The sequence below is a fragment of the Perognathus longimembris genome, chromosome 7, assembly GCF_023159225.1.
Source record: "Perognathus longimembris pacificus isolate PPM17 chromosome 7, ASM2315922v1, whole genome shotgun sequence".
NCBI lineage: Eukaryota > Metazoa > Chordata > Mammalia > Rodentia > Heteromyidae > Perognathus > Perognathus longimembris.
The window spans coordinates 20,880,689-20,894,721 of NC_063167.1; the positions used below are offsets into that span (position 1 = coordinate 20,880,689).

Here is a 14,033-nt window from a genome sequence, read left to right on the forward strand (position 1 = left end):
GAGCATTCAATAAGCTCCTGGATTGTGGTCTGGCCAATATGTGAAAGTCAAAGAATGTTATTAAATATTGATAAACTAGAAATAAAAGGTTAAATAATGAAACAGGGGGCATATGGCATTACAGTGTTACAAGTATAAAAGTAAGTGAAAAGAAAAAGATCCAAGCTTTAAATGCCAAAAGAAATGTTTGAAAAAAGGCAGAGTCAAGCCCCAGAGCTAGTGGCTCATGCCTGTAATCTTAACTGTGTAGGAGGCTGAGAACTGAGGTTCATGATTTGAAACCAGGCCAGGCAGGAAAGCCTGTGAGACTCTTATCTCCAATTAACTAGCAAAAAACTGGAAGTAGAGCTGTGGCTTAACTGGTAACATCAGACTGGGGTGAAAAAGCTAAGGCCCTGAATATGTGTGTGCATGTGTGAGTGTGTGTGTGTGTGTGTGTGTGTATGTGCACACACACAAAAGCTACAGGTGGGCATTATGGCTCCATGAATGAAAAGCCAAGAGTAACAAAGGAGGGACTACATTCAAAACACAGAGCACTGGACATACTTAAATAGGTACAAGACAACCTAAAAGCATAGAGAAATAGAATGGTAAAGTAAGAAACTGTCTGTAGTTTTAGCATAGGCTTCCTCGTAGGAAGGGGAAATTGACACACCACTGCAAAGTAAGCTAGAAGACAGTACATGCCTCCTGTCAGCCTTAAGCCCAGTGCATAGATTTGGTGCAACAGTGACTTCCCATGTGCGGTAGAATGGCATCAGACAAAGAAGATTTTTGCTTTCTATAACTTAGAGGGTTACAGAAAGGTGCTCTCTTGAGCAAGAGACTTATGATCTAAGACAAAGCTACTCAAGAATCGCAGTTTAGTAGGTGATGGCACACTTTGGTACAGTGTGTCACAAGAAACAGTTGTGGAGAGGGAAAAGTTTTTATGTGGACCTGCCAAGAAGACTTGAGCAGTTATGGGCTTAGAGAATAAAGAGCACAACAGTAAGTGGTCCTGCCCTCCCTGGTTAGAGAAAGTCCCATTGTCTAAGGATCAATAGGACACAGTAGGCTGAGTCCCTGGCTGGTAGAATGCTTGGCCTGGAGTTGCATGCTGGCTGCAGGTGTCTGCTACCAGCTGGGTTGAGAGTTCTGAGTACAGGGCCTAGGGATGTCGTGATCTCCCCTAACTTCCTCCTTCCCACAGAATGGTGAATTGCTAGGTTGGGTCTAAAAGCACTGAGACTGGTAGGATAAGTGCCTGAGTCTCTCAGTTCTTTACTGTCACTGCAGACTTCAATGCTCTGCTATTCCAATGCTTTGGAGGAACACCCTAGGCTTGGATTCTTGCTGCCTCTGGGGGCAGAGTTTGGTGACTTGTGCAGCAAGTGGGAACCTGCCTGACCCAAAGACTCTAGACCTCCTGTGGCTAGTAGAGGCTTCCATACTAGTGGCTTCTACTATACAAATAAGGGAATATTCTAAGGTGAAGGCAAAATTGATTATTGATTGGTCCTACCATCAACACATATAAACTACATATATATACACACACACACATCCACACATATATTTAGTAAACTAGGGATTACAAGAGACTACATGTTGGGCAAAGGTCTCTAACAAATAGTGTTATGAAAACTAACAGAAGACTGGAACTATATTCCTCTGTCTCTCATCTGAAAAAAACACAGGCAAAACGTTTGAAGATAGAGCCATATTTGAAGATAGAGTCTGAATAGGACTCTAATTGCTCAGGAAACAATAACAAGGATTGAAAAGCAGTATTGCATCAAATTAAAAAGCTTTTGCATAGAAAAGGAAATAGTTACTAGAATGAAAAGACAACCTACAGAATGGGAGAAAACCTGTGCCAACTAAACAGTGGGCAAAGTACTAATACCTAGACTATATAAAGAACTAAAAAAATTAAAAAGCAAAAGAAGTAGACAGTTCTTGAAAGGAGTACAACAAATGGCAAATAATCTCATGAATACATGTTCAACACTCGTGGTCATAAAGGAAATGTAAATCAAAATAATTACAGAGTCACCTCCTCTCTCTTTTGCTTTAGTTAATTTTCAGGTAGGATCTTTTTATATTTATGACTGGACTAACTGTGGACTGCAATCCTTCTATCTATAGCATCTCACATAGCTGGAATTGAAGGCATGCACTATCACACCTGCCTTATTGATTGAGATAAATAGGCTTCCACCAACTTTTTGCCTAAGCAAAGAATAATCTTTCTAATCTCTATCTCCCAGAATGCTGGGATACAGAAGCTACCAAACCCAGGCTGATACCTAGAGTTTGTTACCTCAGTCAGAGACTACCATCAAGAAAAAAAAAAAGCAAATCCTGGCAAGGATGTAAAAGAATGTAAATTAGTGAAGTTAGCATGGAAATAAGTAGGTACATTTTTCAAAAAATGCCTGAAAATAGGGTTACCACATTATCTTGTATATCACAGTTGGACATATATCCTTTGGATAAAGGAACGTAAGTCAACATATAATAGATGTACTCATACACCCATGTTTATTGCAGTACTATCCACAACAAACAAGCTATGGATTCAGCCTAGGTGCCTCAAAACAGATGAATGGATAAAGAAAATGGGGTGTACATACAGAATGGAGTGTTCAGCAATAAAGAAGGAAATAAGGAAGGGGGTAACAATGTTTAAAAAGAAATGTACTCATTACCTTAGTTATGTAACTGTAACCCTTCTGTACATCACCTTTATAATAAAATTTAAATTTATTAAGAACAAAAGAAGGATGAAATCTAATTTGCAAGAAAATGGATGGAAGTGGAGATCATGCACAGTGAGATAAGACAAACCTGAGGGGATAAATATTACATGGATATGACATTGTAGAATATGATATATTTCATGTATATGACATGTAGAATTGAGACCTAAAATAGAATAACATGATTGAAAAATGGGGACTTTTATAAGTTATGTGTCAGGGCACATATTTATGAATGTAATATTGGTTACTTAAGAGGCTGAGTTTGGATTGCAGTTTGAGGCCAGTTTGAGCAGAAAAGTTTGTGAGTTCCATTCTTAATCCATAGCTGAGCACAATGGTTCATGTCAATATCCCAAGCTGTGTGAGAGGCTGAGATTGAAAGGGTTTCAGTTTCAGGAAAGCCAGTCTCAGCACAGCTGGGGCAGAAAAGTCTTAAGACTATTTCAACAGAGGGAAGCTCGATGCAGTAGCATGTGCCCGTCATCTCAGCAATGACAGGAACCCTAAATGAGAAAAGCAGGGTCACGCTTGCACTTGGGCAGGAAGTCAGAACCTATCTCAAAAATAACCAGCCAAAAGTAAGGATAGAGGTGTGAGCCAGCAGTAGAGCACCTGCCTAGTAAGGGTTGAGTCCCTGAGTTCAAACCCCTGAATTGCCAAAAAAAAAAAAAAAGGGGGGGGGACTGTGAGGAGGAAAGGACAGGATTATGAGGACTGAACAGGAACACATTATATTATATATACAAGTGTGAAAGTAGCATAATGAGGGGCTGGGGATATGGCCTAGTGGCAAGAGTGCCTGCCTCGTATACATGAGGCCCTGGGTTCGATTCCCCAGCACCACATATACAGAAAACGGCCAGAAGTGGCGCTGTGGCTCAAGTGGCAGAGCGCTAGCCTTGAGCAAAAAGGAAGCCAGGGACAGTGCTCAGGCCCTGAGTCCAAGGCCCAGGACTGGCAAAAAAAAAAAAAGAAAGTAGCATAATGAAACTGGTAAAGAAAAAAGTGGGGGATAAGAAAGAGTAAAGGATATGGTGAATTTGATAAGATATATTATACATAGGTGTGGTAATATCACAATAAAATATCTTTGTCCAATTAATATACAATAATAAAAAGGCAATGAAAGCATGTTATAGGAAGATATACCATAAACATTTTATACATAATTAGATAAAACATGACATAATTAAGATTGAACATGTGAGACCTGTCAATGCATGTAAATGAGTTTAACCTACCAATAGGAAGATTTCCAAGTTGGCTCATAAGGTAATGCCAAATCTATTACTGCACATAAGAGTCATACTTAATTTAAGAAATTCATCCATCATTAAACAGATGGTTGAAGGTATGAGAGGAAAAAGATGGGAGTAGGAGTTGTAAGCTTAATACCAAGAAAGTACTGTTCAAGTTGGAAAGCTAAAAATGATGAGGATGACATCTTTCAAAGCTAAAAGTGACAATTTGCAATGGAGATACAGTACTTTTGAATATCTGTGCACCAAGAACATAGCAACTGCCTTTATACATTAGAACCTACAGACATGCAAAGAAAAAATAGAAACACACTGATAAGAAACTTTAAACACATCTTTGGGAACAAAGTCACATGGGGAAAAAGATAAGTAAGAATATGAAGGACTTAAGCAACATGATTTATAAATCACATATCTTATGAATCTATCTATCTGTCTATCCATCCATCCATCCCTGGTTTTCAGGTGCACATGGGACATTCATGCTAATTGGTCAAATTAAATTTTAGGTAAAAAAATCATTAGTAAATTTCATGAAGTAGAAATATTGAATTCAATGCTATTAAGTTGGAAATAATACAAAGTATCAAAAAGGCCCTTCTGCCTAGAAATTTTAAAAAAGACCCTTCTATTAAAAATATCATAAGTGGAAGGGAAACGATATCAAAACTATAGACATTCTGATAAATAATAAATATTTATTTTTAGAAATATGAGACACAATTAAAACCATTGGCCAGAAGAAATTTCATGCTTTCTAATACATATATCTATAAAAATCAGTATGAATGGAAATAGGTAGATTAATTACTCAATCCAAAAATCTAGAAAGTGGACAGAAAAGTAAAACAGAAGAAACCCTAAGGAAGGAAATAATAAATTGTAGAGCAGTAATGAATGATGTAGAGACCTGAAAATAACAGGTGTAACTATTTCATCTCCCCCCACAAAAATGAACAAATATACAAAACCCCTAGCTAACATAATCAAGAGGGAGAAAGTCCATGTTGGAGCTGAGCCCACAACTAAGGAGAGTGGATGACATACTTACGCACACAGAAAGGAGTCTTGCCCGACCAGTGATGGTCTTGCTGGCAGATGCGCACAGACATGCCGATGAGGCGGAAGCCAGCGTTGCATTGGTATACCACACTGCCCCGGTAGTTGTAGTTCTCCCCGTTGATGTGTCCATTAACAATGGGCTCAGGAGTCCCACAGTGTCCAGCTTTGGTGGAGAAAGATGGAGAAAGGGAGGAAAAAGCAAATCAGGAGGAGCTTCTAGAAAATGAGGTAAAGAGCTTGGTCAGAACAGGAAGAGATATAGACAGAGGGAAAAGGACCAAGTCCCCTCTGCCCCTCCCCTCCAGCATCTGTCATTTCCCCATGTTCCCTCAGTGTAGTGATCTAGGAGTGACTTCAGGAATCTTATAAATGGAGAAATGGTGTTGAGGATTTAGCAACCTCCAGTCCCAAAACTGCATCTCAACTGGCCATCCCTTCTGACTTTCAGTTTCTTTGTATGCAAGTAGGGAGTTATAACTGTTCCTGGTCTCTGGGATTTCTGGGGTTTGGATAAATTCTCCAAAGGTCCATGAGTTAAAAGCTTGTTTCCCCAGTCTGTGGTACTAAGAGGAGGTTGTGGGACTTTTAGGGGGTGGGGCCTAGTGGGAGGAAGTGAGGTCATGGGGGTGTTCTCTTAAAGGGAACACTGGAACCTTGGCCACTTTCTGTCTCTCTATTTGCTTCTTGGCTTCAATGCTCCATGCTCGTTCATGGTATACTACCTCTCTATAGGCATAAAGATAATGGGGACAAGTGATTGTGGACTGAAAACTCTGATACTGGGAGCCAAAATAAACCTTTTTGTGTGTGTGTGAGTTGATAGTCTGAAGTATTTTCTCACAGTGATAGAGAACTAGCACAGGAACTACTGCTTTCTTTTTCAAATCAAGTAGTGTTCTGCATATCTATTTCATAGGAAGCATCATGCTCTACTTAAAACCATCAAAATTTACTTGTACTAAGAACAACCATGTAAATTCGTCCTTTTTTTGTTGGTAGTACTAGAGTTTGAATTCAAGACTTTGTGAGCTTTGCTAAGCAGGTACTCTTACTGCTGCCCCATGCCTCCAGAGCTGGTTATTTTTGATTATTTGATTATATTTGATTATTTTTCAGACATGGACTTGCTTCCTGACTGCATGTGCACTGGGGCAGGATTTACCTATGTTAGACTTCTTAGTACCTAGAGTAACAGCTGTGCGCCACCATGTCCTGCTCTTGGCTGAGAAGGGGTCTCTCAGGTGTTTTTTTTCTGTCTGGGATAGCCTTTATTCTCTATCCCAATAATCTTAGCCTTTGAAGTAGTTAGGATTACAGATGTGAGCCACTGATACCAGCTCATAATTACTTTACTACGGTAAATGTTTTTGCTAAATGATTTGGGTAGGGTCTATTCCTAGTAGTCCTTTGCTCCTGACCTCCTTCTATGACTGTGTCCTTAATAAAAGCCCGAGACCTAGGTGGGTAGCATTGGTCTCCAGGGGCAGAACACTCAATCTGTTCTATTGGGTTTGTGCAGCTAAGACACTCTAGATTTGAGAGGTCCCAGGCAGGAGACCACATCTACGAAATGTCAGTATCAGGCTGCTGCTTCAAAGAGGAGAGAGAATCTAAGACCAAGGAAAGGAGGGCATCAGTCATTGAAGAAAGTAAAACTTTGTCCCTGGGAGTTAGACTGTCTTATAGGCTTCTGTTATTTACTTAGTATAGGTGAATGCCAATTGCATCTATAGTAAGCAAATTTGACCAGCATCTATAAAAATTACACAAATTGATGTGTATCAATATATATAACATATATATATAATTGACATCTATCATATATGCATATTTAAAATAATTTTGTGTGGGGTGTGTGTGTGTGTGTGTGTGTGTGTGTGTGTGTGTGTGTGTGGTGTGCAGGTATTGGGGCTTTAGCTCAGGTCCTGGGGCCCTACCCCTTAACTTCTTTGCTTAAGGCTAGTGCTCTATCACTTAAATCACAGCTAAACTTCTGGCTCTTTGGTGGCTAATTGGAGATAAGTGTCTCATGGTGTATTCTTCCCAGGTTGGCTTTGAATCTCAGATCTCAGCCTCCTGAGAAGCTAAGATTTATAGGTATGAGCCACCAATACCCAGCTTAAAAGAATCATCTACTATACTATAAAGAGTATTTGAAATGCATTATGGGATTGTGTCTCTGTAAGATGGAGGCCGGAGTTGCACCCATTGGTGCCAGGGTCAATTCTGGTCATTCTTAAGATAATGAGAACCTCTCAGAGGTTTGTCTCCTCAGACTTGAAAGTCTTAGTATTTTGGATGCCCTAAGAGAAGCTGGTTCTGGGTTGTAGTCATGGTGGGTGTCTGATAGTTGGTGCCTGGAGTAAGAACTTTTTAAGAGTAGATACAGGCTACTGTTTGAAGGCATGCAGGAGGGTCCTAGGGTGGGTACTCACCAAGGCAGCGGACTTCAGAGCCACTCCAGAGCCCATTGGCCATGCACTCCCGCACCCTGGAGCCCACCAGTGTGTATCCAGAATTGCAGGAGAAGATGGCGGTTGCCCCGTAGACAGACAATGTCCCGATGCGGTGTCCACTGGGGGGCACGGGGAGCTCTCCACAGGAGATAACTGCAAGGATCAGGAAATACTCAGTAAGCCAGCCCAAGAGGAGGCCATGGGCTGCTTCTGATGAGCAGAAATAGTAATAAAAGAAGGTCTGCTTAACCTGGAGCTCCTGGAACTTAGTATGACAATGTGAACTGTGACTATTTCAGCCCAGGGGTCCCCAGAACCCAGGCTCTTCCTGAGATGCATGATCCACAATCTCTGGAGGTAAAGTCCAGCTGTGTATGCCTTCTAAAAATCTCCAATGGTTTTAGACATGCTCCCCAGTGCCAAGGGCAGCCAATGCCAACAATCTTGCCCTATATAGCTGAGCCTGAGTGGCAGCTTCAGTTCTCAACAGACCATAGGATGGCCTCTGAGTGATCTGTTAGTTGAGGCCTGACCAGTGGGGCTACATTGCCATGGGCCGTACCACACTGGTGACTGCTACTCTCTGTAACACACTGTGAAATTCCACCTATGGGGCCCAAGGCTTCTATTTTCTTCTGCAGGTTGTGATCCCAGGCCCACTCTCTAGTGAACCTCTGTCTCTGGCTTGCTTTCTGGGAACCCTGAGCTTTCAGACTATATCAAAGAACCAAAGATAAAACAGTTGATAGTGGAAGAGAGGCAGACAGACACAGGGGCTTGTCTGCAGTGCTGACCTCATTCTTCCTGTCCACCCCTCTTCAAAGTCTCATCATCACACACCATAAGGGAATTCCTTCTTTATCTCTTTCTCCAATAGACTGTAAGCTCTCTGCAGGCAGGAGCCACCATCTTTTCTCTGTACCCGAATAGTATCTAACATATAATTGGGACCAAATAAATACATCAGTGCATGCTGACCTGGATAACTTATTAAAAGGCAATTTCTTAATGAGATTAAAAGATGCAAAGAAGCACTTTGTTCAAGGAATAGGCATTTTCTAATCTCCCAATTCTCAGCAAGTGTCCAAAAAGAGATAGCCTACAATTCCTGGAGAGAGCCCTCTTCTCTTTCTCTGTGCTTCACCCCATATGTAACCTAGTTCGGATAGGCTGCACCGTGCATGCTGATGTGCCCACTCGCCCCTCCCGGGCTTACTTTGGCAGGTGGGCATGGAGTCTCCAAGGCTCCACCTGCCATTGGCCTGACAGCGGATAACCCTTTGGCCAGTGTAGTAGTAGCCAGGGTCACAGATGAGCATCAGCTGGGCCTGGAACTGGTACTGGGTCTCAAAGATAAGCCTCCACCGGCCATGCTCCACGCTGATGCTGCTGACATCCGGGCAGGTGACGGCTGGGGGAGCAAGAAGGAAGGAAGACTGTGAACTTACGGATGACATTCCAAGAGTCCTGGGCTAGGAACTGGAAGGGTCTAATGCAGTAACCATGATAAGAGGCTTCAGTCCCTAGGTAGGTTTGGTAAACAATGAAAACGATGATTGGGGGGAGTGGGTTTAGCAAACTAGGGAGCACAGATCTGCAAAAAATAATCAACAAAAATGGAGGCAGATGATACTCAGTCAATGGTGATTTTTAGATGTGGGATTAAACAGATAGATATTTATCAGATAGACCTGTCTGGTTCATCACACTATGAACCCAAAAAGGATTAAAAATGCTTTTATTTTTGGTCTGCATTAAGGTTTGAACTTAAGGCTTTTTGCCTTTGTCTGGCATTCTACCACTTGAGCCATGCCCCCAGCCTGATCTTTGCTGGTTATTTTAGAGATGGAGCCTCTTGGATGGTTCTGCTTGACTGGATTTGAGCTATAATCCTCTGGATCTCAGCCTCCTGAGCAGTTAGAATTATAGGTGTGAGCTATTGGTGCCTGGCTAAGAACTTTTAAAAGAAAACACAGTGTAGTCCAAACAAGAACGAAAAGTTGTATCATTGTTCTAAAGATGACCCAAAGGTGCCTCCGACTGGTAACTATGGTTTGAAAGTTGTCAATTCCCAGTCTTGGGATCCAGGGTCACATTTCATGTACACATTTCTCCAGCATGGTTAATGGAAGCATCTCAGGGTACAATGGTCTATCCATGCCGTTGAGAGTAACTCTCCATGGAGACTCAAGCTGCCTGACACCACTACCCGCCCCTCTCCCTTCCCAAGTCCCATAACCTTCGTGAACATGCTTTTCCCTCCTTGCAGGACACATTCCAGCTGCTTACCCGCCCCCTGCTTGTACCACTTCTGCCACCCCAGGACTCACGGACACACTGAGGGGGGACGTTGCGGTTGCTCCACAGGCCTGTATCCAAACACTCTGTGGTGGTCTCAGCACCTGCCTGGAGATGGTAGCCATCATTGCAGCTGTATACAGCCTTGGTCCCCACTGTGTACTCTTTGCCAAACACGATTCCATTCTTGGGGGCATCAGGAAGGCCGCAGGAAAGAGCTAGAAAAGAAGAAAGGATGTTCTAAGCGTTTTAGGTTCAAGATTGTATTCTGAGAACAAGCTGTGAGCTTTCCTTTCCCCCTAAGGTACCCATGAAATTATAGTAAAAGCCAATAAAATGGAAAAGCAACCAAAAAAAAAAAAAGAAAGAAAATGGAAAGACCACCAGAAGAGATTTAAACACAGACAAATCTGAAGCTGGAACGAAGACTGAGTGTGTTGATGGATTGGATGAAGCAAAAAAAAGGCTACAACTCAAAATACCTGGGAGAGAGTCGCAGGGTGAGACTCTTCCATCTTTCACACAAGTAGAGTGTAGAGACTTTTAAGTATCTACTCTCCAAAGAAAATGAAGATTTTCTCTCTCTACTATAAATGGGAGGATCTAGAATTCCTCTGAAGGAGCTAAGGATGCTATGATGGGTGTTGTTGTCTTTTAATCCTAGGATTTAAGGTCTCTCAGCCTAAAAGCTGTCCCTTCTGCCTGTTAGTGTCTTACATTTAAGCCAAGGTTTGTTTGCCCTGTGATTCTCCTCGTTAATGCTTTCTATATAGCTGGAATTACAGGCATGCAGTCCCAGTTATGTCTTACAAACTTTCTGTGTAGGCTGTGATCCTCCTGATCTCTGCCTCCAGGTAGCTGAGATTACCAGCATGAACTTCTGACACTGGCCTCCATTCAACTTACTCATGGGAAAGACCTACTGGACAAAGATATTTACATAAAATAACAAGGGGTAACTCACACTTGCCCCCTAAAAACAATCAACCTATTACTTTTAAATAAGAACAATTAAAGGTTACCATACATAGGAAGAAAAGATGTAGTATGAATGAGACAGAGAGTAAATAATAGGGGGAACATCCCCATAAGAAACATCTAACATAGGAAACAGATCTTTAAAATGAGACCTTTTTATTTGGTACGGTCAAGGTGACATTTGGGATGCGCTAAATAAGAACACATTGCTTTGAAAAAGCACAGCTAAAAAGAGAACAAGGAATAGCTCTTTAAAATTAAAAAGTTTTCTCAAATACATATTGATTAAAAGTAAAAGGAAAATTTCAAGAATATAGAAAAACAACCCAGGGTGAAGACTGAAAATAGAGGGCCAGTCCAGAAGATCTAACTGTTCAGAGTTTCAGAGATGAAGAACAGAGAAAGCAGATGGGATGGGGTAATTATAAATGAAAATTCTCTAGGGCTGAAGAAAGACACAAGTTTTCAGATCAAAAGGGAGCCAATGAGATACAAAATGAACCACTCTTGGTTGGAATTTCAGAAGTCCAAAGAGAGACAGAGATTCCCACAAGTCCCCAGAGAGAGAAAAAGATGTGTCATTGCCATGAAGGATGAGCCTTTCTGTGATACTGGGTGTTTGAAGAAAATGGAGCAAAGCCTTTAAACTGCTGAGTGAAATGATATATAACCTAGAATTTTATCTTGTCAACTCACCAAGCATGAGTGAGGGCAAAACGAATGACATTTTCGTACATTTATAGACTCAGAAAATTTACTTCATGGATCTTTTCTGAGAAACTTACTTGAGGCTGTTCTCCATCAAAAAGAAGGCTGGATCCAAGAAATGACAAGATATGGGATATAGATATAAAAAAGATAATACTAACTCATGAGTACAAAGAATAGGAGAGAAATGTGTGCAGAAGTTTGATTGTGTGTGTGTGTGTGTGTGTGTGTGTGTGTGTTTACTTATTTTTTGTTCTGGTTCTGGGGTTTGAACTCAGCGTCTGGGTGCTGTCCTTAAGGGTTTTTGCTCAAGGCTGGCACTCTACCACATGTGTTACAGCTCCACTTCCAACTTTTTGGTAGTTTACTGGGGATAAGAGTATCACAGACTTTCCCACCTCGTTTGACTTTGAACCGTGATCCTCAGATCTCAGTCTCCTGAGTAGCTAGGATTACAGGGTAAGCCATCAGCACCCAGCTTGACTTTGTGTTTTTATAGGAGGAATACACATTATTTAGGTAAGGGTGCACTGTGTGGTCTTTGAAAGCAATGAACACTTACAGACCATACTTGCTTTTCCATAGTTGGAGAGCTATCACAAGGTCATGGCACATGTGCTCTCAGGAGAGCCTCAGTCCCCAGGGAGTGAGATGATCCTGCTGTGTGGTAAGTGAGGGCATATGGTTATTGGCCATGAAACCAGGATTCCAGAGAATGTAGAGGGAATGGCTGAGACCAAAGGCCTCGGAGGGAGGAATGGGGCCGACATGAGCAGTATGAGGACGAGAGGCTTGCTTCCTACTGAAGCTCTGGAGAGCCTTGTCCAGGTTTGATAAGGTTAGACACACAGCAATAGAAGCCAAATGCCATTTATGATCATTTTCTGTGACCCTGGCTTGTGATTTACAATAGAATATTGATGACACACTGTTTCTTTTTTTTTGTTTTGTTTTGAGAAACCACAAGGTTGTGAGGGTCACAGAGATGACTGATGTCATTAAAAAGGACTTTCACTACACTGGAAACCAAGAAAAATAAAATCAGACAGCCTATAATTGGCATTTTTATTCCTCTTTTTCTTCTTTTTTTCAATGTAGTACATAATGTTGAGACTGTGGGAAAAAAGTTAACACTAAGTGTTAATGGTAAAAGAAGAAATGAGGATATTTCTAGAGAGCAATAGATATTAAAAGCTGTAAATTTTGCCAAGCCAGTGCTTCACGCCTATAATCCCAGCTACTCAGAAGCTGAGACCTGGAGGATCATGTTTGAAGCCAGCATAAGGATCAAAAAAAAATTCTGTAAGACTAGATCTCTAATTAACCAGCTAAGTGCTGGGCTACAGGGGTGGCTCAAGTAGTAGAGCACCACCTGTGAGCAAGCAAGCCCAGCACCTCAAGGCCCTGGGTTCTAAACCAGGGAATAAAACTAAAAAATTGTATATGTGATAATCCCACAGTCTCATTTCTAGAAATTTGTTATTTTTTTTAACATTTTTAATTGTTATTGTAAAGGTGATGTACAGAGGGGTTACAGTTACATAAGTCAGGTAATAAGTACATTTCTATTTTTTGTGAGCTATGAGTATAATTTATTCATGTACTTACACAGAATGTTATACAGAGAATAGCAAAAGTGTGTGTGTATATGTATACACACATATATACATATATATGCTTACTCTAAGAATTCTTATTAAAACAGTAAAAAAATAGCTTGAGGAAACTAGTATCATTTAAATAAGATAGTATACAACCTTAAAAGCATCTCTGTTTGCAGATTTGTGTGAGCGCAGGTGAGAAGATGCCACCATTGACAAATCAGGGCTCTGTTCCGAAAGCTAAAGTGGATGTGGCTGCATTATGGAGGCCTCGGTTCAGTCAACTGAGTACATTTCTTTTTGAACAATGTCACCTCTTCCCTTGCTTTCTCCCAGTTTTTCCCTCTCACCTCTACCCACAAGTTGCATAGTTCATTTTCAACACAGTGTCTAGTGAGTACCATTGCTGCGTTTGTTCACCCTTTGTCCCACCCTTTCAGTGACCCATTTACCCTCTCTCAAACAAAATCGCAAACAAGACAAAAGGTAAAGAAAACCAAACCAGCATCAAAGGAAAACAATTCTTACTTATGTTTCTTGGAGTTCATTCTGATAAATATTATTTTATATCTAAGAAAGTAAATGTTGATATTCCTAAAGCAAAGAATACAGAATTCTAGGCGACCTACACAAAGGTGATACTTGGGTAGATGTCAGTTTTCCCCACAGTCCCATGCGACCATGACACTAATGACAATGACATGAAAGATGTTAACAAAAGAAATGTTCTGCAATGTTAATGCTAGTACTCTTACATAACTAGATTACAATTCCTTTTCACTCCTTTCTTTTACAATATTTATATATTCTTCCCTCAGATTTCTAATCTGAATATGCATGAAAAATTGCAAGTGTTTACTCAGTAATTCGAAGAAGCCTAGGCCGTTCTGTGCCCTTTCTAGGAGCCCTCTGTAACTGGTT

At 41.1% G+C, this 14,033-nt stretch overlaps 1 protein-coding gene across 1 annotated transcript in view; it reads right to left on the minus strand.

Annotated features, from left to right (window-relative positions):
• Positions 1-14,033, minus strand: part of Csmd2 (CUB and Sushi multiple domains 2) — a 519,739-nt gene that overhangs the window by 34,567 nt on the left and 471,139 nt on the right. The window contains exons 50-53 of the mRNA XM_048350831.1: positions 9,858-10,043; positions 8,744-8,938; positions 7,507-7,680; positions 5,061-5,234 (exon numbers count right to left, since the gene is read on the minus strand). Of these exons, the coding sequence (XP_048206788.1) occupies positions 5,061-5,234; positions 7,507-7,680; positions 8,744-8,938; positions 9,858-10,043 (729 nt within the window). The remainder of the gene's footprint in view (positions 1-5,060; positions 5,235-7,506; positions 7,681-8,743; positions 8,939-9,857; positions 10,044-14,033) is intronic.